This window comes from Diceros bicornis, chromosome 19 (genome assembly GCF_020826845.1).
Source record: "Diceros bicornis minor isolate mBicDic1 chromosome 19, mDicBic1.mat.cur, whole genome shotgun sequence".
Lineage (NCBI taxonomy): Eukaryota > Metazoa > Chordata > Mammalia > Perissodactyla > Rhinocerotidae > Diceros > Diceros bicornis.
In genome coordinates, this window is record NC_080758.1 from 10647451 (window position 1) to 10675146 (window position 27696).

The 27696-nt window shown below is 45.5% G+C and overlaps 1 protein-coding gene across 1 annotated transcript in view; it reads left to right on the top strand.

Annotated features, from left to right (window-relative positions):
- The window catches only part of ATP9A (ATPase phospholipid transporting 9A (putative)), a 122909-nt gene that overhangs the window by 37126 nt on the left and 58087 nt on the right, over positions 1–27696 (top strand). The window contains exons 5-11 of the mRNA XM_058562460.1: positions 11299–11357; positions 12695–12746; positions 14441–14535; positions 17986–18066; positions 19052–19127; positions 26136–26212; positions 27474–27634. Coding sequence (XP_058418443.1) covers positions 11299–11357; positions 12695–12746; positions 14441–14535; positions 17986–18066; positions 19052–19127; positions 26136–26212; positions 27474–27634 — 601 coding nt within the window. The remainder of the gene's footprint in view (positions 1–11298; positions 11358–12694; positions 12747–14440; positions 14536–17985; positions 18067–19051; positions 19128–26135; positions 26213–27473; positions 27635–27696) is intronic.

The window sequence follows — 27696 nt, forward strand, 5'->3', positions numbered from 1 at the left end:
ATGTTACAACTTTGCAACATTAGTTTTTAAAAAGGCACCCGATTTACACGAATACTGCATCCATGAAGATTTCCTTGAAGGTGTCTTATAAATCTTCACAATTGAAGAGTGGAGAATGTGTAGTCTGACCCAGAGAGAAATGACCAGATAACCTTTTATCAGTGAATTCCTTGCAAGACCCGTGCCTTTTATTTTATTTTTTATATTATTGAGGTCATCCTGGTTTATAACATTGTGTAAATTTCAGGTATACATCATTGTATTTCGGCTTCTGTATAGACTGCATCGTGTTCACCATCAAAAGTCTAGTTTCCATCCATCACCATACATATGTGCCCCTTTACCCCTTTCGCTCTCCCCCCACCCCCTCCCCCTCTGGTAACCATCAGTTTGTTCTCTGTATCTATGAAGACATATGCTTTTTAAATGGCAGAATTTAAAAAACCCACCCGAATACACCCTGTTAAAGAAGCTACAAAACAACCCAGCCAACGCTGACTACTATTTTCAACTACAAATCCTACAATAGATGTTCCTGTAGTGAGAAATGAATGTTACCTAAAGTTCCCTAAGATTGCTGCTCCTATTCAGGGATTAACAGTGTTTTAGGAGAGGCTGAGGGGAATAAAAGTTGTGTCTTGCCTTCAGAAAACTGCGAATTCTGAGAGAGAGAAGAAGGTAGATGCCTAAGGGTGCATCCTACCTGAGCCTACGGTGAACTGTCTTAAGTGCTTTAGTCTTCCAAAGAAACAGTCCATCCTTAGTTTCAGGGTTTTGAGTAGAGTTTTCCTTCTAGGAAAAATGTGGGAGGAGTGTTTTAGGCTCAGGGAAAAAAAAAAAGAAATTTTAATAAAATTCCATAAGGGCATAAAAGTGTTTTGTTTTAGTGCATTCGAATAGATTTTCATAGTTGGTGGTCTTAAAAATTTGCAAGTCTCTGGGAGAAGGGGGATTTAGAGTTGGCATAGAAATGCTTTATTATCGCTAAACTACTGTATTTAGGACATTTGTGACCTAAAGAATAAAAACCCAGCATAATCTTTGCAGAGGCAGGTGGCTCGGGCTTTCCACGTGGGTAATCAGAAGACCCCTCTGGAGGGTGTTTTTTTGTGGTTGGTGTATATTAAATCCTCCCTTAATAACATATTCTGACTATAACATTTAAAATGCTTGGCAACCGACAAAAGCCCCATTGGAGAGGGTGCGGTGGATCTCTTTAGAGCTCACGAGGAGGGGCCTGGGGATTCCATTCATCCATCTATCTGGCGCCCACCCATCTTTTCATATTGCAATTGCTTTTCCTGTGAGTGATTTTTCTGCCCTCCCCTGCAGACCCCTTCTCAGCTTCTGCCTTAACTTTGCTCCGTTCTTGAAAAGATCCCAAGGAGAATTGGCAGATGGCTCTAGCATTAAAAACTTGTCTTCCTTTGTTGGTCTCCTTTTGGGGCCCGTGGTTTCCATTGTCATGGCAATGCAACGGTAGGGAAAACAGAGCAGAGGACTGAATGTCCACCCAGGCCCCAGCTCCAAGATGTGTTTTGAAAGCCCCAAAAAAGGCTCTGAAGAAACTGTCAGCTTGGAAAGTGATCGAGGTGAGTTTAGTTATTTGATACACTTTGGGGGGAAGGGCCAGAGGAGGAAGCCCAAATGGGAGGATTTCAGAGAAGCAGAGAGAGAAGCATTTTTTGACCTTACTATTTAATTACTTAATAATATTTTCTTGAGTGAGGCTTTTCACCAAGATCTTCATTTTAGTAAGTTCAAGGCAAAATGAAACAAATATATGTATGTATATCCATACAGGACTGTTTTCTTTTTTATCATATGACCTCTTAAAATGTACTTTTCAACACTATTTTTTGGAGTTCAAAAATGTTTAGAAACTAAAATATCAAGTCCTTGATCACTAGATTATAGGTCATGTAATTTACCTACATTCTGCATCATTTCCTGACTAATAATAGCAGTACTTGCACTAATATAGTTAAAAAATTTGGGGGGGCGGTAATAATTTCTAACTAGCAAAAAAATTAACAAAAATCATACGGAGAAGCCTTCCATCCAGATTCCTCAGTTGCTAACGTTTTGCCACATTTGCTTTTTAGTATTCTCTCTGAACCATTAGAGAATTACGTTGCACACATCATTCCATTTTACCCCTAATTCTTCTGTGTTTCATTCCTAGTAGGACATTTCTCTTACATGGTACAGTACAATTATCAAAATCAGGAAATTTGACATCGAGGCATTACTTTTAATCTAATCTACAGTCTTGACTCAGAATTCACCATTTGCCATTCCTAAAACGTCCTTGAATGGCATTTTTTTCCTGGTCCAGGAACCAATCCAGGTCTGTCAGTTCCTTTTCATTGTCCTTTCTGCTCCTCTCCTGTAACTTGGCCTCGCTCCTCGGTTTCCTTTGTCTTGACATTCACATTTTTGAAAAGGACAGGCCAGTTTCAGGCCAGTTACTTAGTAACTCGTCCCTCAATTTGTGTTTGATGTCTTCAAGTTAGATTCCCTGCATGGATTCTTGGCAGGAATTAATATAGTTTTAAGAATGTCAGTGGCACAGATTCTTGTTGGGACATTGCCAAAGTTTTAGAGGCATTGTGTTAAGTGAAAAAATGTCAAACTTCGAGAAAAAAGAATTTGATTTTAAGCAACTGAACTAAAAGCCCTGATAATAAGGAACTCACCGTTGGGAGTTTTTTTGATAGCTGCTTCCAACATTTTAGATGATTTTATTTCATTCAAAGTGTATCTAAACACACCAGTTGGATGAATTCTTAATGTAATTGTCCTGGTTTAATAAGGATTTTAAGTATTTTAATAATAAGCCATATACATGGAAATGACCTTTTTATTCATTCTTTTAAGAATATTGAAGACTCCATCATGTTCAAGTCTATGATGAATTTCTGTATTAAAGAGAGAAACATGAGGGGCTGGGCTTCAGGGAATTCATAGTCCAGTGAGGTCTCCAGGCATGCAAGTAGGTAATTTAAAAAAGCTAAGTAATAATTATACTTCGGTGGCGTGAGTGTGGTGGCCCTGATAAGGAATGTCCCCACTGCATTCCTGGGTCTGAGCTTCTGCTCTGCCTGGATTCAGGAGCCCTGCTTCCAGGTCCTTCCTGCTGTGGGGGCAGATCCCCTAACCTGTCAGTAAATTGGGAACAATAATAGTACCTACCTTACGGGAGTTGCTGTAAATGTGACTCGTGCATGGGGAGGATTAGCACTGTGCCTGGGATTTGCTGCGTGCTCAAGGAAGGCAGCGCTGATGGATTGCAGCAGGGGTTCAGTAAGTGTTGATGGGTGAATAAAGGGAGGTATGAGCAGGGGTTATGGGAGGTTACGGGAGCCCATCAGAGAGGAGCTAATGATGTCTTCTCAGAAGAGATGACCTTCATCCTGAGTCATAGATGGAAGAGAGGAGGACTGGCTGCATGATTTGTGGGCCCCAGTGCAAATGAGTATGTGGGGCCCTTGTTCAAAGATGAAGATTTTCACAATGGTGACAGCAGAACGTTAAACCAGGCAGAGGGACCCCTCTGAGTGCTGGGCCCTCTGCCAGCACCTAGATCACATGCCCGTGAAGTGGCCCTGGTAGGGAGTTCTCCCAAGGCCACGGGTCATAGATGCCGGGAGTACGGAGTACAGAACCGCAGGCTCTGGCTCTATCTTGTGCTTCCCAGGCAGGCCGTGGTTCCTGAGCCTCACCCTCCTGGGAAAACAGAAGGAAAGACCATGCAGGCCAGTGAGGACCTGAGACTCTGGGAAAGTGGATTCAGGAATCGGTATACGAGGCGTGCCACGGGGGAAGAGGGAGCCTTGGAGTGGTTTGAAAAATGCTGTCCAAATTGGAAAGGAGGAAAAAAATGCAGAAAGATGACCTACCATAAGCCAGCCAGGTACTGGGCAGGTCTGGTCTAGGTCTGAGGAACTGGGAGAGTACCGTGTCTCAGATGATGTAGCAAGGTAAGGGGTAGGGCTTTGACTTGAACCCAGGCTCGTCTGAATGTAAAACCTTAGCCTGTAAGTCTGGGCACCTACTGTGTCAAGATCTGAGCCTAAGCACTTTCGCGTAGAACATCTCAACGATTAGTCATAGTCAGCCTTAACACACGTGCTGCAGGAGGACATTTAAGATTTGTCATTTTATTTACTTTTTATTTTTTTATTTTTAAAATTATTTTTTTGAGGTCACATTGGTTTGTAACGTTGTGTAAATTTCACGCGTACAAAATTTAAGTCATTTCAAAACACATTTCTGAGTCCAAAGAAACCTTTCAATCCAGCCTCCTCATTCTAAGGTCAATAAACTGTTGGAAGCCATGTAAGGATAATGCTTTTGGATAAATAAGCATCCCCCTTTCTCCCTACTTGAAATTCCCCTTTAAACATAATCGGAGACTTAAGAGAGGTTCTTAGACCTTTGTGAGTTTTATGGCTTTAATTTTATAGAGCTGTCTTCCCAAATTAACAGCATTCGGTGGCACTAGAAATACAAAACCCCAAGAAGAGAGGATCTTGAAGCAGCAGCAGACCCAGCAAAACTTAGGTTTTGTGACTTGAAAGATTTGCGTTAGGTCAGGAAAGAAGAATCAGTAAATGAATTATTTCTCTTTATACTTGCCTTCGCTGAACCGCAGGTTTAATTCTGGAGCGGGGTCTGCCTGGATTATCGCAGGTGCTGAGGGCAATTGGATTTGCATTTTCACAAGATGAATTCCACGGGTCTTCATACCAGGAGTGTTTTCCCAGACTAGCTTGTGATCAAGGGCTAAATGAAGCAAGCGGATAATTAGCCTCAAAAGAGAGTGCAAACAGAAGCATAATTAACGCAATTGCGGATGCTTCTTTCCTGCTGGGCACAGCTGGGCACACCGTGAACCGTAAGTCATACGCCAAGGGTCTGTGCAAGATGGAGAGAGTCCCTCCTTTCTTCAGCTTTTTAAGGACATGTGTGGTGTAAAAAACCGAACTGATCTCTTTCCCCTTCCCCCGTTCTTTCCAGATAGTTCCACCATGCTGCTCTGTTCATCCTTCTCCAGTTACAGAACAACCTCAAGGATCTCACCTCCATTAGAGAGTGATATGTTTTTTTCCAATTTAATTCGAAATCCGCTTTGGACCATTATTTAAGATTGCAATTAATGTGACCAAATTTTGAGGTCTGAGGACATACATGTTTTTCTTTTTAAGAGCTGTATTCCATTGGAGTTCATCGGGAGAAGGTAGGACAGTGTAGGGAAGATGTGTTCGTTAATGGAGAGTTGTTTAGCTAGTAGTTAATTAACTACATTGAAACTCTACATTCCTAAACACAAGTACCATTTATGTTTTCAAAGTATAAAGTCTGTTCAGACAGGGGAGAGCACTAAGATACGCTTTATAATTCTTTTTGGTGAAGAGAACTACCGTGATGGCCTTTTTGATATTACTGCAGCAGAAGTACTGCAAACACGCTTTGCTGAGGATCTCAAATACAGTTCAGTGGGCAAAGAATTCCCCCTCCCAAGTTTCCCTCGTTGGGATTCAGAGCATCAGCTTTTGTGAGTCTTATTTAAAACAGATCTTGCTGAACACTTTCTCATACGTTCTCTGACAGACGCAAAGTTGTTATTTCAGACCTATAGGGTTCTTTTTTCTTTTAAAGTACTCCTTTCACTTTATTACAAATCGTTGGTGAACTGGTCTATTGTTTAATTAAAAAAAAAAACCTGAAAAAAAAATCTCACATGCAAATTACACTATCATCTTTCCCCAAAGGTATTTCCCCCCTGCTGGGGTGTTGGTCGATTTCATCATTATTGGGCACCAGAAGCGGGGAGGACCATTTATATATTTATTTTAAAAGCCTCTGCTGGATATAAACTTGTTACATTTAAACTGCAGCCTTTCTTTTTTAAGTTCCCACTATTTTAAACAAAAGCCCCAGGAAGTGGCCGTGGAATTTATAATAATGCTTTTCCACCCTTTGCTGTTTTCAAGCAAGTCTTTTCTTAGGGCTTTGGGGAATGCAGAGGACTCTCTTGGAGTATGAAAATTTCAACTTTAAACCTATGAACTCTGCTGGGTCTGCAGAGGCGTTTTAATGTGCAGCCCAGGAAATGTACACATGCTGCAGAATTTACAACTCATCACTGTCGCAGTCAGATTAGAGTGCGAGTTAAAGAGTAATACGTTAACCAGGGTTAGTGCATGGAGGTTGCTGTTCGAGAGCCGCAAAAGCAATCAATGTCCTGCATCCACAATGGAGAGTAATAGAAGTATAGCTGGAGGTGTTTGGGGTCAAAAAATAGGCCCACACATACTGGTGCCGCAGAATTTATTTGGAAAAAAAAATTTTTTTTTTTTTTTTGCAGGCTGTTCTGCAGTTTGACTGAATTGTCATTTGCTTGTTTCTACTTAAGGGAAACATCTGGTTTCTCCTTGCGATGTAGACAAACTGCTCTTATTCTGAAGCTGTCATCCATGAAAAGCCTGGTTTGGGCTCAATAGATTTGCTTATGAAAGGCCGGGGTCCATCTCTACAGAAATAAACAGCTTCAGTAATTGGAAGTTTGTTCCCCCTGATAAACTCTGGCCCAGAGGTGACTTGGGTGAAGTGGCGAAAGCTGAAAGGGATAAATTTATTTTATAGAAAGCATTTAATGATTTAAGATGTGGCCGGCAGAGAATTTTCCACTTAACCTTTGTAAAAATCTCTTACCCAACTTCTGTCGAGTTTCTGCAAATGCGTTTAAAACTCCAGAGCCCAGAAGTTGGAGATGGGGTGTTACAGGATCCAAAAGAGAAAAGAAGTGGGGGGGGGAAAGTTGAGAGTTGCATGGCTTTGGTTTGTAGAACAGGGCCAGGTTTTCCAGTGCACTTTATAAAGGAGATGTTCCTGGGTGTTTTGACATCCATTCAGGACCAGCTACGTCATTTGTGGGACCCAGTGCAAAATGAAAATGTGGCCCCCATGTTAAAAAATTAGGAAGAATTTTAAGGTGACAGCGGTAGGTCATTCACCCAAGGGAGGTGATGGGGGGCTCTGTGAATACACAGGTCGCACGCCCGTGGGGTCGGCTTTACTTCTGTTTTAGGAATCTCTGGGGTGGATGAGAGAAAAAAATGAAAATAGGAGTGCTTGGGAAGTAGGTCTGCTAACTTCTCAGTGGTGTTGGGAGAGAATTTTCTTCCAGTCGGATAAGAGACCGTAGGGAGAGTTCCTCGTCTCTTTTGAGATAGGTAATAATCACTGTAAGTGTGCTAGTCTCGATTTCTCATATTTCTTAGTTTCTCATATTTCTGGGGAGCTCTGCCAGAGTGCGTCTGTATCTTGTTTTTCCTTTTTTTGCAAGAACATTTGTAGAAAACTCAGAACGGGTTACTGGAAGGTTAGAAATCATGTGTTTTGGGCCCTCTGCACAATTTTAAGAGTTTTTCCATTCTGTGAATTAATCCCAGCCACCGAATGCTCCGCTGTTCGCTTCTGTCGGGTCCCTTTCTCCCCCCCAACCCCCCCTCAAGCTGTGCCTTCCCTACTGACTGTGGGCTCCTTCGATTGGGGCACTTGATTCGGAGGTCGACGGCCAGTCAAGGTGCCTGGCTGGTGGAAGAACCCCAGTAAGTGTTGGACTATAAATAGCGAGATCTGATCTCCCTTCTCTTTTCTTCCTGCCGCTTTTTCTCCTTTTCATTCTTCTGGTTTCATTTCTCTTTTCTCATTCAGAACACACACACACACACACACACACACACACACACACACACACACACACACACACACACACACACACACAACAATGTGTGCCACCTGCAGGCCCAAAATGCACATTTTTGATCTCTAGAAAATGGCAGCATGGTCGGGGAGTCCAGATTTAGAGTCAGGACCGTGTGTTAGCCCAACAGAATGGGAGAGTCTGAGGGGTCTCCCTGGGCTGAAGCCGCAACGTCGAGATCCACTCCTCCAGAATACTCAAATGCTGGTGAGGGAGCCGTGGCTAAGCAATACAGTGAGCTGGTGGCGGTGTGGCCCCTGCCTTCCTCAGATGGAGTCGAGGCTGCTGGCTGCCGGAGAGACAGATACAGTAGGAGTGCTAGTGTGAGGGATCGACCTGCTGGGCTTAGTCAGAAACTGCTCTGCAAACACAGCGGATTAAAGGGTTTTTTGTTGAGGTGGAGCAGATGGACGGGGGAGGCAGAGTTCAAATGAACCGATCGTAAATCAGGACTCCGCTGTGGAAGGGAAAAATCTGGGCCTGGTCACTTCAAAGGTGGAGCTAATTTAATTTATTATCATTTTTTAATATTAGAAGAGCACCTCATGCTTACTATAAAAAATCACTGAAGAATTTAGAAAGTGAATATGCCAGAGAAAGGGACAAATCCCCCACGTTCCCAGAAAGAGTCACTGTCGACCCTTTCAGTAGAATCCTCCTGATTTTGTCGTCTGCCCCACTCACATCCACACGTGTGTGTGTGCAATTATTAGTTAATAAGAAGTGAAACACATGCTCTTCTTTGAGTTAGATGCCAAGAGAAAACTTGTAACTAAGTCTTGAAGGTGGGAACACAGGCATGATAGTTTAGGTCAGGCCACCAGCATAAATTTTAGTCATAAAACCAAAGACAACGTGTAAATTTATGTTTGGGCAAGTTGGGCCAATCTCAGGGGAAGGAAAAGCTCGTTGGCGCAGAGGGCCATGTTGAATTTACGGCCTTCCTTCGAGGAATGCTTCCAGAAGCTCCCCAGAAAGAACAGCGTGTCTGGGCGTGTTTTTCCTATCGCCCTCTCGTGGACAAGAAGAATTGTTCAGGCGGGAAAAGAAAGCTGCACACTGGACCCTCCCTTCACCCATTTCTAATGATCTGACCCTGGACGAGTGAACGTTCTCCATCCCCCTGTAAATATAGTGACTTCACGAACGCTTGAGGCTGCAGGTCTCTCGAGCGCGTCAGGGCTCAGGCCATTGGAGTGAATTTAGCACTGTATTTTGTGAAAATGTGGCACTGTTCAGTGCTCACTTCGTAGGGTGAGATACGCCATCTAGGAGCGTCTGGAAGTCCTCAGAGCCTCCGAGGGTTGGTCCAGCTTGTCAGCATTTGCTGCGTGCTTTTTGGACGACATTCACGTGCTTCCCTTTTGGCGTCAATTCTACCTCCCATTATCATGACAAAATTAAATACAAAAATGGGTTAAAATCAAACCCTATGGAAACTATTAGGGTTGTTTCAATAGAAATAATTGGAATGCTTTGAAAAATCTCAATGGTGGTAAACTGCTAAAAACACATGGCATTAAATTGTGTGAAAAGTGTAAAATATTGTGAAAAACTGTAAAAATCTAGAGTTGTACACTCAGATTATTTCATCAGTGTCTCTAGGTTCTTTTTAAAACCGAAGAAGCTAAAGCTAGGAATCCGGGTCACTGGATGTTGGGTATTTGTTGGGTGAATGGGGGCACGGAGGGGTCAGCAGATCCGTGATTCCCATTTCATCCTTGCTCCGAGAGGGCATATACTTTACTGAGGAGGATTGGGAGTCATTATCATTTCTTTTCTCTCTCTTGGCTGAACGTTTGTGGGTTAAATGGGCTTATTATGAGACACCAGAAACATAAAGATTTTATGGTGTTGCTGCTTATGGGAAAATTTGACCCATCACCAGAATCAAGACCCACCTCCCCTCTGGGCTTGCTCACAGGGTGCTGGACCATCTGGCCCCCGACCAGCCCTTCCTCCTCCATCTCTTTCTGTTCCCTGTCTTCCATGTGATGCTTCCCGTCTTGCTAAAGGAGGTCCAGGCTGTGCCACACACGAGTGTACTACTCACGTGCACCGCTGTCTCATATCTCGTACCTTCCTTTTATCTGTTACTGGTAACCAGTATCCTTCATCTGGTTAGTTCTGGCCTCAACTCTCCTGTAAAACATTTGTTGACACCTCCGTATACCCCACCCCATTCACTCCTTATTTGTTTATTCCCTCCTTTCCACTAGAATGTGAGTTCCATGCATCCCCACCCTTAGAATACCTGGCATACAGCAGGCGTTCAGTAAATGGTGCTTGGTTGTTGGATGAATAATTAAGTGCCTTCTGTGTGCTGGGCCCTGTTCTAGGTCCTCCTCAAAGGGGCAGATTTCCCCCCCTTCTGCTCCCGTAGCACACAGGACTCGCTTCCATCATTCCACACGCTGGTTTGCACTAACGGCATCTGTCTGGCTGTCTTTCTCACCAGCACAGGGGTTTGTGTCTACAGCCAGTGGGCCAATTCAGCCCACCACTTTTTTTTTTTTTGTATGGCCCAGTTTACATTTTAAAATGTAAAATGTAAATGTACAAAAGACCGTTAGCCTTTGTTGGGGGAACAGTTGTGGGGAGAGTTGAGAACCTTGCCTCTTGGCCTGCAGAATCTAAACTGGTTGCTGTCTTGGCCCTTTACAGCCCAATTTATTGGCTCCTGCATGAGACTGTGAGCGTTTTTAGGATCAGGAGATGGTCTTCCATCTTTGGATTCCCAGCACAAAGCTCTCAGTAAATGTTTTTCTGGTCGAACTGAACTCGCTGTTTTTTATTCCACCCGCTGGAGTCAGGTGGGGGTGAATGCTGGCGCTGCCCTGTCCTAACTGTGAGACAGAGTGTCTCAGAGCCTCCTTCCTCCTCTGAAAACTGGAGATAATGTTAGCTGCGTCTGACGGCTATTGTGAGGAGGGGATGAAACCATCAGCATGTCACTATCTATACAGCTCTTAGCACAGATTTGGTGTTTAATGCTAGCTGTTATTTATCCAGATAAACCTCCAGCAAGAGTGGTGTAGTCTGATCATTATCGTTATAGCAATTGCAAACTTGAAAAAAAAATCAGTTGCTTTAGGTTAGCTTCTTTCTTTTTGGTGGTGTTGAAAATTAAAAATTGACTTTCTGCCCGTGGATCTAACTCTTAATTTTATTCCCCATTTCCGTGTTTATTTATTTATTTATTTATTTTTTGAGGCTGAGTGAGTCTCTTATGGTGCTGATTTAGAAAAGCTTCTAAGGCACCCTTGAGATGGAAGATCTTACTTGAGGGGTGTGAGTTCTTCTAGTGCTGTAAGAAGTGGGGGTTAGTTAGTTTCTGGAGTCGTCTCTGCCACAGACAGACCTTCTCTCAGGCTGGAGATGATGGTGTGGGCGGGTAGGTGGGGGTGGGGGCACATCCTTCTGGGTGCACTGTATTGACTCTGCGGGCTGGTGGACACTCTGTAAAGACGTGAGGACCTGCAATGAGTTCAGACATGATGCATCTTGGACCCGTTTCTTTGCAGGGACAGTGAAGGTGAAGAGCTCCAACATCCAAGTTGGCGATCTCATCATTGTGGAAAAGGTGAGTGGGGTCTCGCAGCTGGTGATGGCTGCTGTGTGACTGTGTGTGGGAAGTCCTTGCCACCGCTTCTTGAGTCCTAACCTGTCACTTGTGTGTCTGCTGAGCTAGTTGAATGTGTGCTCTTTGGGATTCTGTCCTACAGCTGTTTGGGGTTCTTTTTTTTTTTTTTTTTTTGCTGAGGAAGATTAGCTCTGAGCTAACACCTGTGCCAGTCTTCCTCTATTTTGTATGTGGGTCACCACCACAGCATGGCTAATGAGTGGAGTAGGTCCACGCCCAGGGTCTGAACCCACGAACCCGGGGCACCAAACTTAAGCACTAGGCCGTGGGGTGGGCCCCCCTGCTTTTTTTTTAACTTATCATAAAATCTTTCCCAGAAATCTACTTGCTAGCATTTTACATGCTAAGCATGTAAAAATGTTTGTGTCATTTACCTTTTAGGCAACTTTAGCTTATATTTTTTGACTTAAACATTGTGCTTTTCTATCGTTTTATGGGGAGCGGGGGTTAAGGGTAACATGAGAACAGTGAAAAGGCCAGAAAATGCATTTTTAAAAATAGCACCATTAATACTGTGTTCGATTCTTCGGTACATGCTCATATCTCTCTTTGCTGTGTGTATTTGGAAGGTATTGGATTTTGGGGGTGGCCCTCAGAGTCTGGGAGTAATATTTGATTAGGAAAGGATTGTATCTTCACTTGTTTCTGTAGGAAGTGAACTGTGCTCTTTTAAAAGGATTAAATCCAAGAACTCAGAGTTGATTTGAGGGAAAGTGAAGCTCTCCGGGGTGGCAGCTCAGAAGAACCACACAAACCCCTTTACGCTATCACATACTTTTCTGTTCATGATTACATGAGGGCTGCCGTTGGCGCCCCTCTTTTTTGGAGAATGGCTTTTGTTTCTTCTTACTGCCTGACTTTCTTGTTAAAATCCCACCCGAAGCCAAACATCAGGCTGGAAAATTGGTAGAAGCAGAAAGCACGAGCGGAGCATATGATGTCTTTAGTTTCAGTGGACAGCCTGGAAGAATGCCAGCGAGGGTAGCAGGCTTTTGGCCCTGGCTCCTCTGGCTGGAATTTTGGGAGGTGATGGTTGCATTCACCAGAAAACTAGAAGCTCACTCTCCGAGATACGATTTCAATAGGGGATTAGTAACCTAACAGCAGTGTGCAAGATTTTTCAGATTCAAAACAAAATAAATCCCCAAATCTACCTTTGACAAAGGCAGAAACTTACAAGAGGCTATGGATTTGGGTTGTTCCCCTCCCTCCCCAGGTGCTGGGGGTGGGGGACGGTGTGGGCATTCACAGTAACAGTCTTTCTTTTCATAACGCAGAACCAGCGGGTCCCTGCTGATATGATCTTCCTGAGGACATCGGAAAAAAACGGTAAACATCTGGGATCAATTTTGAAAATAACCATTAACCTTTCAGTGGTAATTTGGCAAAATAATCATTTGAAAATGTAACAGAAGTAGATGATCATTTTGGAGCCATGGAGGCGAATCAAAAACATCTCTTTTCATAGAGCAGTCTGTAAAAGACAAAATGTTCGTGGTGCTCGCAGGTCAATAGATTTTGATCATTACAGAGATATAGTTAGGGGGACCCGTGCTGAGCCATGGCTGGTGAAGTCACACACAGAGGCTGTGGCGTTCCTCTCTGGGCTGCATTAAGCTCAACTGGGGGAGTTGGTGGGACGAGAAGGGTGTCTGACATGTAGAAGCAAACAGGCATCCTCTCTCTTCTGAGAAAAGACCAGGCGATGTGACGGGATGGGGGCAGTAGAGAAACTGGGGAGAGAAGTAGGTAGCCTTTTCGGCCCATTACTCATGAGTGGCAGGGCCGTGCCCGCCCACGCCCATCGTTTATTTATTATGACAGCCCAGTCGGGCTTAATGACCCTCTCCTCTCTCACGAGACCCCCCTCATTGCTGTTGTTTCTCCTGCCCACTCCTCAGTTGATTCAGAGCTCCTTTTTGTTTTTTACTGAAGCTGTTCCGAGGAGGCGAGGCTATTTTGCTCTTCCTAACAGGCACAATCAGATCTTTGCACCTCTGAAAAACTCGCATTTATATTCCTTTGAGGTTGCTGCAACCTATCTTATTATGAATCGAATAAAAGTACAGATGAAATTTTATGCTAATAATATATAAAATAGGTCAGAGAGGGTGTGGAAGGCACTAGATTAAAACAGTCTTCTTTTAAAACCTGCAGCTTTGTCCTCACATTGGTTCTTGTGTCCTAGTCAGGGAATATGGAGCATTATGGATTAGCGGCTCTAAAACTTGCCCTTTCTTCAAAAAAAAAAAAAAAAGCGTTAGAAGTGTTCTTCCTTAATAGTAGGCAGAAGTCTTCACTGCAGGGTCGGTGAATTCAGGGCCTCCTGTGTCTGGTGAGGTGTGTCGCTGGCTCAGTGCTCGGACTCGTATGTCAGACGGAAATGTGTGTCTGTGAAATGTGCTGGCGATGGTAACAGCAGACCCTCATGCAGTACTTTCCATGTTCTTAGTGGTTTGCACGGATCAGCTCGTTAGTGCTCACAACACGAGGTTGGTGCTGTTATCTCCATTTTTACACTCGAGGAAACCCAGGCTCAGAGACGATAAGTAACTGCCTAAGGGCACAGCTAGTAAGTGGTGGAGCTGAACTTGAACCCAGGAGGTCTGGTGTCCGATAAGGTGCTGGGTGCTCGTAACCCCTGCCCAGAATAGACTCAAATGCTGGTTCCCCCGTGTCAGCCACCGTGCAGGTGTTCTGTCACCCCACGGGGACCCTTACAGCCAGCTTGTGAGGTTTGTGTTTCTCCCCATTTTATAGACAGGATACACTGAGGCTTAGCAAGGTCAAGAAACGAGCCTAGGCTCCCGCTGTGAGTGGGTGGTGGAGTGAGGATTTGAACCCAGATCTTCTGACCCCAGAGCTTATGGAGGAAGTGGGAAATCGGGTATTTATTTTCCCTTTTGGTGGTTGGCCGTTGATGGGTTACTTTCACAAAGACCAGAGCAGCAGCTACTCAGAGCTGCCAGGGGAAGGATTCTTGAGTCACAGGTGAACAGACGGTGCCCACCTTCCTTCCCCAGGGTCCTGCTTCCTGCGGACGGACCAGCTGGACGGGGAGACAGACTGGAAGCTTCGGCTCCCCGTGGCCTGCACGCAGAGGCTCCCCACTGCCGCCGTGAGTAGCTTTACCCGCAGAAGCACGAACTGACTCCTGTCATATGGGCTCTCAAACTCAGGGGCCGGACACGGGGTGTCAGGTGTGAGGTGGGGCGGGTGGGGTGGGGTTCTGCGGAGCCTTGAGGGCTTGTTGGTTCCCAGTAATGTGGCCACGTGAAGTGCAGACCCAGCGTGCAGGGATGAGCTCTTTCCAGGGAAGCTCAAAATCTTAAGAAACCTTGACTAAGTACCTCGCATAAAATTAAAAGGTGAGCCAGAGGGCGTCATTCCTCTCTGCTCACGGCCTCCAGAGGCTTCTGAGAACCGATCCTGCAGCCCTTGCTGTTGTCCCCAAGCCCCATGTAATGTGTCTCTCTGCTGAGACCCTGATCTCAGCTTCTGGCCCTCTCCCCTCTGCCCACCGGCTCCAGCCGCGCCGGGCTCTCCGTCAGCACGCTGCTGCCTCCCGATGTTTGCCCTTGCTGTTGCCTCCACCGGGAACAGTCGTACCTGTGTCTGCCTGGCTGGGCATCTCCATCGCCTCTCTCAGGTTTCTGCTCAGGTCTCCGTACCTGAGAGGCATTTTCTGACCGTCCTCTCCTTGCATTCCCACTCCACGCACGTCAAGGCAGTGTCTTTGAGAGCAGGGTTCTGCCCAGTGTGTTCACTGCTGTATACCAGTGCGTGGAACAGCATGGAGAACGGTGCATTGAAGAGCACACAGGCCCTCTCTACGGGGGTGGTCTGAGTAGCTGGAACCAACCGACACTCAAAGTTCCCCAGGGCCCCACACTTCTACATCAGCCTCACATCACTCATGCCATGATTTGTAGAGTCAAGGAGGACGGTAGAGAGCCAAAGAGTACGTTTAAAGACAAGCCACGTGGATGGGATGTACCCTGGGTTGCAGAATCACAGAATGTGATTTACACGCCCCGAGACTGACACGCCCCATCAGCGGTCTGAAAGGATTAAGCGGAACCTGTCAGCTGTTCCTGGGCTCGTGGTCCCGCTGACTGATGCTGCTCCTTACCTCGTTCTGGGAGGAAGCTGTGGGCAGGGGGAAGTTCTGTGTCTTAGTGGACTTAACAATAAACGTGCTCAGGGCACTAAGGATTTTTCATGCCAATAAGAAGTAAAATAGCACTATTATTATTAATTTTTAGACCAGGAATTCTAGAGCAGTGAGTTTCTAACTGCTCAGGAGTTCCTGGGAATCCTTAGAAGGTACCCTCGTTCTGGTTTTATCTGGGTGACATGTTTTACTTCCTGGTAATATTTCTCCAAAGAAAGGATTCTGATCCTCCAAATGATTTGGAGGACTCTCCTTAAGAGACAGTCTGGAAGAGCCTGGAATCGTGGAGGTGCCTGCCTGGCCTGCAGCAGAGTCCTCTTTCTCGATGTGTGCTGGTCCACGCCTGGATTGGGGTCCAGAGAAAGATGAAGTGCCACCGTCCCCATTGTGAGGACCTCTCAGCCTTAGTGGGCCGAAGGGGTCTGAGTGTGGAGCAGTGTTTTAACAAAGTCGTAGATGAAGAGAATTATATGAAAAGATGACCTAATACACGAGTATGTTCTTGTGTTTAAAAAAATCAAATGGATTGGAAAGCGCGAGGTAAAAATGAAAAATCTTGCTTCACAGCCTCTGCCCCAGCTCTTCGCTTCTTCTCCCAGGGGTCATGTCAAGTCGGGAGTCAGCTCTCCAGGTCTTTTTCAGCCCACTTTCTTACCAATAGACGACTACAAGCCTGTTGGTGGGGGGTGGTTTTACATGCATGGGGTCATACTGCATTTATTATTCTGCAGCTCTTCCCCTCTCCACTTTGAAGGCCTTTTCTTATGATACAGAGAGGCTGCAGTGCAAACACCTGGGTGCGGGGCCTCCTGGGCAGTTAGCAGAGAGCCCAGGCCCTGCCTGAGGGGGTGGCCAGTAGCCTCAGTTTCAGCCAGACCCTTGTTGCCCAGGAGTACTGTGGCCCGAATTTGCCTGACCACCTGATTGGAGTTGTTTTCCCAACTTTTTTATTGTGGTAAAATACACGTAACATAAAGTTTACTATCTTACTGGTTTTTTGTTTGTTTGTTTGTTTTTTTTGGTGAGGAAGATCAGCCCTGAGCTAACATCCGTGCTAATCCCCCTCTTTTTGCTGAGGAAGACCGGCTCTGAGCTAACATCTATTGCCAATCCTCCTCCATTTTTTCCCCCAAAGCCCCAATAGATAGTTGTATGTCACAATTGCACATCCTTCTAGTTGCTGTGTGTGGGACGCGGCCTCAGCATGGCCGGAGAAGCGGTGTGTCAGTGCGCGCCCGGGATCCGAACCCGGGCCGCCAGCAGCGGAGCGCGCGCACTTAACCGAACCGCTAAGCCACGGGGCCGGCCACACCATCTTACTGTTTTTAAGCGGACAATTCAATTGTGGTAAAGACATTCGCATTGTGCAGCCATCACCACCATCCATCTCCAGAACTCTTCATCATGCAAAACTGAAACTCTGTACCCGTTGAACAACAACTCCCCCATTCCTCTCTCCCCTAGCCCTTGGCAACCACCATTTGACTTTCTGTCTCTATGAGTCTGACTACTCTAAGTGCCTCATATAAGTGGAATCATACAGTATTTGTCTTTTTGTGATTGGCTTATCTCACTCTGCATAATGTCCTCAAGGTTCATCCATGTTGTAGCGTGTGTCAGAATTTCCTTCCTTTTTAAGGCTGAGTAGTATTCCATTGCATGGATATACCTCATTTTGTTTATCCATTTATCCATTAATAGACACTTGGGTTGCTTCTTCCTATTGGCTATTGTGAATAATGCTGCTATGAACCTGGGTGTACAGATATCTCCTTGAGATCCTGCTTTTAATTCCCAGCAAATGGAATTGCTATTCCTATGGTAATTCTATGTTTAATTTTTTGAGGAACTGCCGTACTGTTTTCCATAGTGGCTGCACCATTTTTTACATTGCCACCAACAGTACATAAGGGTTCCAGTTTCTCTGCATCCTTACCAACACTTACTGTTTTTCTGTTTTTGGTAGTAGCCATTCTAATAGGTGTGAGGTGTTCTTGTTCACTTTTTCACCTCTCTGCGCTTTCCAGGGCTTCTTACAGAGTAGGTGCCCAATAGCTACTTGTTGAATGAGCGAGTGTTTTCATTGCTATGAACAAAGCTTGTCAACAAGGGTGTAGCAGAGGGGGTCTGCTCTGTCAGCCAGTGTGGGAGATGCTGGGTAGACCAGTGTCTTCACTGTCAAGTCTCTCAGAGTGTCTTGGGGTAGTGCAGGTAGCAATTCCCAAGCTTACTTACTAGAAGATTTTTCCTCTTTTTTCCACCTGCCCCATAATTTAAGCCTGTTTGCTCTGTTTGGGAAATAGATGCTTTTGAAAAACAGTGGCTGCCTCCTGAGATCTCTGTAATCCTAAACTGACTTTGTGTTAACTCCCAAATGTTACCTCTGTTGAGTAGGATCTTCTTCAGATTCGATCATATGTCTACGCAGAAGAGCCGAACATTGACATTCACAACTTTGTGGGAACTTTTACCAGAGTAAGTAAGCTTCGCCTAACCTAAATCCTGTCTTAAGTGCATGTTAGGGATGAAGGCCTGTGAAGAGGTGTGGACAGGCCTATGCTGGGAAGTAGCTTTATGCCAGGTGGGGGTCAGTTCCCTTGAGAAGGCCCCCCCGTGACAGCTGTGACATACTCTTTCTCAGTCAGGTCGACACAACTGGGATTTTCTTCCAGCCCCTGAACAGCTTGAATTACCTGACAACTTAGAGCCAAGTGTTGCTCGAGTTCATTTTAACTCAGATGTGTGAGAGCAGTTACTCTTTCTGTCTCCTTCAGATGGGCTTGTTTCCTCTTTTACTCATAGAAGTCCTGTCTGCCATTGTTATATATATATATATATATATATATATATATATATATTTTTTTTTTGGTGAGGAAGATTAGCCCTGGGCTAACGTCCATGCCCATCTTCCTCTACTTTACATGGGACGCTGCCACAGCGTGGCTTGATAAGCAGTGTGCCGAAGCGGAGCGCACGAACTTAACCGCTACACCACCGGGCCAGCCCCAACCATCGTTAAAAATTTTTAAGCCGCTTTCCACCCTTTTGGAATAGAAATTAAATTTGGGTTTGAATTATTTTTAGAAATCCGGGACAATAGATTTATAGAATCCAAATGAGATTGTTCGTGTTCTCTTTCCGTAAGTCATAAGACTGGCTGGAAAAAAGCTATTCCTGATCGATTAGCTTCTCCATTTTAGTTCTCACCATGTAAAACATTTCTTCAGTGTTAGAGGCCTGCGTTTCTTAAATCATGAACCAGCTTTTTCAGGTATTTCCATGGGGATGACAACTCCAAGGATCATAGTTTATGAGCTTGGTCCTTCTCTCCTGGCTGAGTGGTAGGCTTCCAAACAGGGGTCGTCGTCTCTTCCTGTCCTGGGAAGAGGAGGCTGGAAACAGGCTGTGGATTCTGCCCAAACCTTGATAGGTAAATGTGTGTCCCTTTGGTCTGTTCCAGGAGGACAGCGACCCTCCGATCAGCGAGAGCCTGAGCATAGAGAATGCGCTCTGGGCCGGCACCGTCATCGCTTCAGGTGGGGGTGCCTTTTTGAGGAATATGTTAGCAATTTGAAAAGGAAAGAAGATCCTTTTGTATAATTAGAATAATCATATGTCAGTTGGGAAAATCAGTTGTCGGTCACATGGCGTTTTCCATTTGTTCCTGCACCTCCAGGGAATTGACCTAACATCTAAGTGCCCCTTGGACACTTCCAGACGTCCAGAGAAGTACTCTGGCCTGTGGACTTTTCTGCAGCGTCCACCCTGGGAATAGCCGTTAATTGCCACTTCAGATTGACGTTCTAATCTGTACCAGAATGGGTCTGCCTGGCTGTGCTGGCCAGGAGTTGTGTCCACAGGGGCTCCGAGCTGTCCTGCAGGTCGGTTCAGGGGCCCTGGTGCACGGGAAAGGGCCACGGGCCTGATTTGGAGCCTCGGTGTTCAAGATGACCTAGAAATCAGTGCCTTTCAGTTTTGAACAGTGGGATGAAACTGAGCAGGAGTTCCAGGGGCTGAGCACAGTCTGCAACAGCCCTGGTTGATATTGGTGGGGGGCCACCAACCTGTGCATTACACCCTTCACTTAACGCTCCCAACAGTACCAGAAGGGTGCGTGCCAGTATTAGCCCCATTCTGCAGATGAGCAAACCGAGGCTCAGGGAGGTTAAGTAACTTGCCCAAAGTCACACAGCAGGTAAAAGGCAAAGTTGGGACTTGAATCCAGCGACTTTGCTCTAGAAGCAGAACTCATTGTGCAACTATTATTATTATGTTATGTTATATATATAATAATATATACTATCATTAACATGATTCCACTACTGGCAACTTTGTATCTTTACTGTTGGAGGAATCAATTTTTTCCCTCTTCAGGCAGGATATCTCCTTCCTACCAACCCATTTTCCTCTGCTTGATGCTGCTTTGTGGCTCTTGAGAACAACAGATGCTCAGTTAGGGTACTGTGTGACCTGGGAAGGGGATGACCAGCACAAATACACATAGGCGGCCACGTGTCACCATCCACAGGCTCACCTAATGAAAGTGGACAACGATTAGCTCTCCCTTTAGGTTTTTGCCGTGTTTTTCCCACTGCCTGCCTATATTTGCAGCATGGTCTGGAATGTCTCTCAGTTCCGCTGATGACTGAAGAAGTGAGAAGTTGGTCCTTAAGATTCTGCACGGCCCCTGCCCACTGCCTGGCCACACCCCGGCCGAGGCCAACCAGGGCATGCAGGAGCCCTTTCACGGTCTGCCTCTTCCTGCCGCTCGTCCACCCAGATCTCTCTGAACTCGTTACTCTTCCTCCCCAGTTTTTCTCCCCTTTCAAGTCATTTACTAACAAGTCATTAATTATTCTTTTTAATTTTTAATAATTTGACCGAAAACTAAGTAATTTGTTTCCATTTGCATTTCCTAGATTATCTGGAAGGTTGGCCATCTTTGCATGTGTCTGTTTTGTTTCTTCCTTTGTCCATTACTTTTTGTGTCCGTTAGTCATTTTTCTGTTGAGGTTCTTGTTTTTTTCTTACTCATCTGTGAGTGTTTCTTGTTTCTGATGCAGAAGCCTCATGTCCTTTCACTCCTATCCAGTTTGTCATCTGGTTTTTAGAAAAAAATTTATAGTGGATTTGATAGTGTAGTAGTTAAAAAAATATTATTTTCTTCTCCAGTCTGTTGGGTGATAAATTATATCTTGTTATTTTAATTTTTATTTCTTTAATTGTGTGTACAATTAAACATCTTTTCACGTATAAACCATTTCTTAATATTTTGGTCTATCCACTTTCCTTGTGGGTTCTTCTTTTTCTTGTTAATTTGTTAGAAAGCTTTATAGAAAAACATATCAAATTGTCATGTGTTGTGTGTCACAAATATTTTTTCACAATTTATTGTCTGTCTTTTGTTTCTGTCTGTGATGGGCTTTGTTTGTTTTTTCCAGGTAGAAGCTCTAAATGTTTATGTAGTCAACCTTTTCACAGAAACAGGATTACTAGGTCAAAGGATATATACACTTTACACATGATAAACTTCCCTCTTCTAATTTACGCTCCTGATAATCTTATTTTATATACGCATCTGAGCCAACACCATATTCTGTTTGACTTTTTAATTTTTGTTCATCTGATAGACGTTGAATAAATACCTAACAGATTGACTGACTTGCCTTTTAAAAATTATTTTGAAGTTGAACATCTTTCCTTACGTTTACTGTTGATTCACATTTTTTAAAATATATGTGTGAATTGCCAGTTTATGCCCTGTGCTCATTTTTTTCTGTTGATGGGTTCATTTAAGAAAGAGATTTCTAAGAACTCTTTGTATGGTAAGAATATTATCCTTCTGTTTGTTATCTTAATTGCAATTACTACTTTTCAGTTGATCTCATTCATATTTTGGCACAAAAGTTTACAATTTTTATCTAGTCAGACCTGTTGATTTTTTTTCTTTATGGTTTCTGAGAAAAATCTTCCCTGCTCTAGGATTATAAAAATACACCGATGTTTTCTTGGGGTGTTTAGATAGTTTTATATTAAAATATTCGCTCCATCTGGATTTATCTTGTTTTAAGGAGTGAAATTAGGACAAGTAACCAGCAAAGAGCTCTTGCGTTGGCTCAGACCCCAGGCTGTGGACACTTGTGCCCAGTGCGTTCATGGCCTTGTGTAAAGGGAGAGCCTGGTGGGGAATGAGATGTAAAACGAAAAAGCACACACTTGGGGTGGAGAACATCCTGTGTCTTCGGGTGAAATACAGAGAGGTGTTAAAGGAGATCAGAACGAGATGGGGTTAAAATCCATCGTGTTGCGTCTGGCACAGGCAGGATGGAAAATTCAGGGACGCCTGTGATGTGCCCATCTCCTTACCGGCCAGCAATGTGAACAGCACACACTTCATTTCTTACAGACAGTGTTTCTTCTTTTTCTTCCCTTTTATTGAAAGAGAGCACATATATGGAAAAGTACATAAATCCTAAATATAGCGCCAACACCCACATCAAGAAACGAGATATTATCAGCCCCCCAGACGCTCCCCTCGGCTCCCTTCCAGTCACCATCCCCCACCCCACCCCAGGGTACCTGCTCCGTTGACTTCTAATAGCCTCGATTTGTTTGGTTAGGCACTTGTTTTGATAACATTTCAATAATAAACACATGTTCATATGTCTGTTTCTGATTTTCTTTCCTGCTTTCCTCCTTTCCATACAGAAAGCTTCATTGAGCACCTCTATGTGATAATACCAATTGCTAGGTCCTAGTGCAACAGTAATGTGCCAGAAAATGCTTGGCTCCACCTTTGTGGGGTTTATAGTTTAGTATAAATCTAACATAGGTTACAGAGGAGATGGGAGGAAATGGGAGAGAGTTCTGTGAATTTCCTTTGAGACTATTATAAAGGAAAATGATTTCAGTAACAATACAGAGAATTCTGAGGTGGAGGGAGTGAGGTTGAAAAGGCTTGTCAGCCTTAATCTCAGAGAGTAACAATAATAAGTCTTTTATTTATCAGTCACTTTTTATTTACCAGGTGTTTAGCTGCCATTCTCTTGTTTTGGTCTCACAACATTAAATGAGGACATTAATGGAATGAACTGAGTCTCAAAGAGGTTAAGCAACTTGCCTAAGGTCACACAGTCTTGGAGAGGTCTTCTACTGGGAGGAGGAGAATAGGAGGCAAATTGGAGATGGAGGAAAAAATTTCAAACGGTTCATGGGAAATGCATTGTGGAGTTAAAACATGCCTTTGTTCACTGGTGTGAATGCCCCTCTTTGTGCTTGGTCATGTGGGAAGAGAGCAAGAGCGGTGATTCCAATCATCCAGTGACAGTGCCTGCCCTCGCCTTCAGCAGGTGTGTGTTTTGCAGTGAGTCTGAGGAAGTGGGTATTTACCATTTCCTCAGCTGGCCCCAGTTTCCCCTGCTCCTCACTGAGTAGACACCTGACTGCAAACGTGGAGTTATACATAGCAAGCCATTGCCTTCTGGTGCTCAACTCAAGAAAGAGCCGTCAAGAGTAATCTTAGTTGCATGAGATTTTGCTTCTGTGTTCCCTTTAGAACCTAACTCCTGTGTCTTGGTCACTCTGCTGTTATCAGTTGGAAGTTTAAAAAATAAAAAACTTGCCAAGCAGTGCTGAGGGTACAGCTGCATTGGTTGGCATCAATCTGTAGAGGATGCAGTTGCCATGGTAAGCCAACACAGTGCCACTAGGCTGAGGAGTCACGGGAGCGATGACAGGGAAGGGATGAGGGAGGCCCCCGGGCAGAGAAGGTGGCCTGGATGTTACGGAGCCCAGTTCTGAGACTCTCAGTGGTGAGGGGCCAGTTACCTGCCCCCCACCAGGTCTATAGCAGATGGATCTGTGGCTCTGCTGTGCATGATCAGCATGCCGGTCCCACTGTGTGCACCCTGCCACAGGAGTTAGATAATGCCCAGCTGGTCTATACTCTGTTCAGTGGGACTTGACCTGTGGTCGCATGCTGGAAGGTTGCAGCATTGTCTAACTGCTATAAATGTTTCTGAACACTTGCTCTCCAGGGTGCGATATTTAGTCTTGTTGTGGTCAAGGAACAAAGGGATCTTAGGGTAGGTCCAATCCCAGGACTACTCTGTTGTGGAGAGTTAGGGAGGACTTTGTGAAATGCCCAAGCGTGATAGCCTGCTTGTTGGAGCACCTGGCTGGCAGAATGGAGAGGATTCTATGGTCTGCGGCTGCAGGGGCTGAGAGTGAAGAATATGGCGAGAGCAGGAGGGACAGTGGAGGTGACAGCATGGAAAATGGGGGTCAGTGGTCTGGGAGGTGGAGAGGCTCGGGTCACTTGGTCGTAAAGGGGTGGATTGGGCTGGGTGGGACCATGATGAGCTGAGAGCATGACCCTGGATAAACAGAGTGGCCGTGCTTGACACCTGCTGGTGGACACAGTAAGGAACGTGGACCCAGCGTCACTTGATCTTCTGATTTTCCAAGAGAAGCCAGAAATCTCCTTTTTTTGTTGTTGAGGAATATTCACCCTGAGCTAACCCTTGTGCCAGTCTTCCTCTATTTTGTATGTGGGTCGCTGCCACAGCATGGCTGATGAGTGGTGTAGGTCTGTGCCAGGGATCTGAACCTGCGAACCCAGGCTGCCGAAGTGGAGCGCACCGAACTTAACCACTATACCGTAGAGGCGGCCCCTCAATTTTTCATATGAAAGCTCCTGTATTTAAAAGTTGGCAATTAATTCAAAACTTCTAAAGTACCGTGTGGATCAAACCAGCACACCTTGTGGGCTGCCGGTGTGTGCTTTCTCTCTGGGTGGCTGAGGCTGGGGTTCAGATCTCGTGGAGACAGGTTTGGTCTTGAGCACAGAGAGGCACTTGGGGAAAGGCTATTTTTGGCAACATTTGAAGGCATCAAGGTTGGCCGGCACCAGTGGGGGAACCCCCCCTGGGGGCCCTTGTGATTAGGACCCTCTTGAACCCTGGACATCAGGGCTTGAGACCGAGCCACGTCTGCGCAGGAGTGAGTGCAGTGGCTCAGCCCAGGCTCTGCTCCCACTGCCTGACCATCTGCTGTGGCGACAGCTTCGCATCCGTGGGAGCCTGCCATCTGCCGAGGAGTGCGTGCGAGCTCTCCGCGCCTGCCATCTGCTGAGGGCCTCCCTGGAAGGGACCCGCGCTGTGCGGGAGAACACTGCGTGCGTAAACTTGAGGGCCTGCGGCGCCTCCTCCCGGCTCTTTATCCCGGAGACACAGCCCCAGCGCTTCATCTGGGGTTGGGCTCTTTTACCAAGACTGAGCCTCCTTGCGTTTTTGTGTATCCCTCTGACAGTGGTATCCGAGAGCGAGGGGCTGGAGCAGGGAAGGTTGGGTGTTTTCTTTTTCCAGCAGAGACCAGATTGTTTGTATTCCTGGGGTCTTCCCTGAGAGCTTGGCAGGGCTGCCCCTTCTCGTGTTTCAGGTTTCAGCTCACACGTCCTCCACTCAGAGCCGCTCCTCTGCCCGCCAGTCCTACTGGCAGCAGCCTCTGCCGTCCACCCCTCTGCTTGTTCCCATCCTAGCACATTCGACCACCCTCTAGAGCACAGTGTTTCTTGCTTTCCTTCTTGACTGTCTGTCTTCCCCACTGTGTTGAGTATTTTCTTGGCACACACTGAAGAGAGGAGACAAAGGTAAATTTTTGGTGGATATCGCCAATTTTCTCTCAAATAGTTTGTTCCAGTTTACACTCCAGCCAGCAGCATGCACGACAGGGTCCGTTTCCCCACCTCTTGGCTCACACTGGATGTTAGCAATCTTTCTGAATTTTTGTTACTGTGATAGGAGTAACAATGGTGTGTTTTGCATTTCTTTGATTATTCACGGTTGAGCATCTTTTCTAACGTTAACTCGCTGTTTGTATCTCTTCTGTAAATTATTTACTTTTAGAAGGATGGATGGCTTTCATTATTGTCAAGGGGTTGGGAGGGGGACGGGGAAGTTCTCAGGAAAGAATAGTCATCTGGACAGACATCCCCCAAATGCTCCAGTTAGACACAGAATCTGAAAGGAGTCAGACTCAGTGGGAAGAAAGTGCTCTAATAAGAAGGGTGTGTTCACAAGTTTCTGTAATAATTTATGAAGGTAGGAGTGTTCTAGGCACCTCTGAAGCCTCTAAGGCCAGTGGCATAAAGGACAGACCGCCGCTCCCCCACCTCTCATGCTGTCAGAGGCTACTGGACCCCATAGACCAGCACCCACCAGTAGAACTTTTAGTGACAGTGGAAATGCTCTGTGTCTTCACTGTCCCATATGGCAGCCACTAGCCTTACGTGGCTATTGAACACTTGGAAAGTGGCTAGTGAAAATGGGGACCTGGATTTGATTTGATTTTAATTGAATTTCAATTTAAACAGCTGCACGTGGCTCTGGGCTGCCATGCTGGTCAGCGTGGCCGTGGGTCATTGGGTGGCCCTCGCCCGGTGTGGGTGTTGGGTTTAGAGAACATCCTCTCAGGGGGTCAGACCCTTTGTGTAAGCCCGCCTGTCTGTGTTAACCCTTCTCTGCATTGTGTTTTTCTCGTTTTAGGTACCGTTGTGGGTGTTGTTCTTTACACGGGCAGAGAACTCCGGAGTGTCATGAACACCTCGAATCCCCGAAGCAAGGTGTGTACGCAGTCATAGGATGCATTTCCTTGTCGGGGCTTTCTGGCCTGATGTATTTTGATGATTGGCATTGGTGCGATGAGGAGCTAGATTTCAAAACAGGAACACCTAACAGTATTATTTCATTTATACAAATTCACACATATACTTACATGAAAAGATTGTGTGGAGGTAGATATATATGTAGCTATGCACACACATATATAGACACACGTGTAATACATACGTGTGTATTCATATGAATATGAATATATAAAATTTTAAAAGCTTTTAAGCTAAAACAAACTATTGAGCACTTACTGTTTGCCATGTCTTGTGCTGCGTCCTTCACATGTATCTCATGTAATCCTCACACACCAGCCTGTGAGCACAGTTGCTTCTGTGGCCTCACCATATAGATGAGAAATGGCCTCGAGAAGCCATGCTCTGCCCAGGCTCCAGTGAGGAGGAGCAGGCCCCGATTCAAACCCCTGCTGAGCGACTGGCTGTGGCGAGGTGAACAGGGTCAGATCTGCCGTCTGGCTAACGCCCCATATTGCTCGTTTCACACCGTGACCCTCCCTCCCAGCCCCTCCCCTCCTCCAATTTTTGAGTCAGAATATTGCAGAATGATTTCCTCTGACAATACTGTGAACGAATGCTATGTTTCCCAAACACTGGTCATTTTCACCCCAGCATTACGGCTATCATAACAACTATAATGTCATTTATTTGATGGTTTAGCCTTATCCTGGGCCATGTTTTTGTAAAGTTATGGGTTTCATGTGCTAGTTACATTTTTTTTGAATACACATTACAATAAATATGTAATTACTAAAATAATAATGTTCATTAATGTACCACCTAAAATTCAGATGCCCCCAGTGGTGTGTACCCTGAGCTCTTAGGCAGTACTGAGTTAGTGTGGGTACAGTGCTAAGCGTGTAGGACCGAGTCATTTTCCAGACCCCTGTGTAGAATGGTAGAGGCGCTGTAGTACCCAGCACCACCACACACAGCCGGAACCTGCTTGTGTGTTTCCGAGTCTAAATCTTCTTAAGTCATTAAAAAAAATTGAAGTCAGAATTCTGTGGGGCCCCTTGGGTGTCTGTGAGGAACTCCAGCCCATGGAACCCAGTGTTTTCAACTAGAGCTGTGGGACCGATGGGTCCCACTGTCGCACCCTGGTGGAGGTGTTCATGGCTCACGGGAACCAGTTCTCCTGGTGGGCCGTGGGTTGCAGCAATGGATCGCAGGCTCCCCTTTGTGCGTCATCCCACAGATTGGCCTGTTTGACCTGGAAGTGAACTGCCTCACGAAGATCCTGTTCGGCGCGTTGGTGGTGGTGTCGCTGGTCATGGTTGCCCTGCAGCACTTTGCCGGTCGCTGGTACCTGCAGATCATCCGCTTCCTCCTCTTGTTTTCCAACATCATTCCCATCAGGTAAGCACAGCACGAGCTTGGGTCTGGCTGCGGTGACAGTTCTTCTCTTTCCTAGCTGGTCC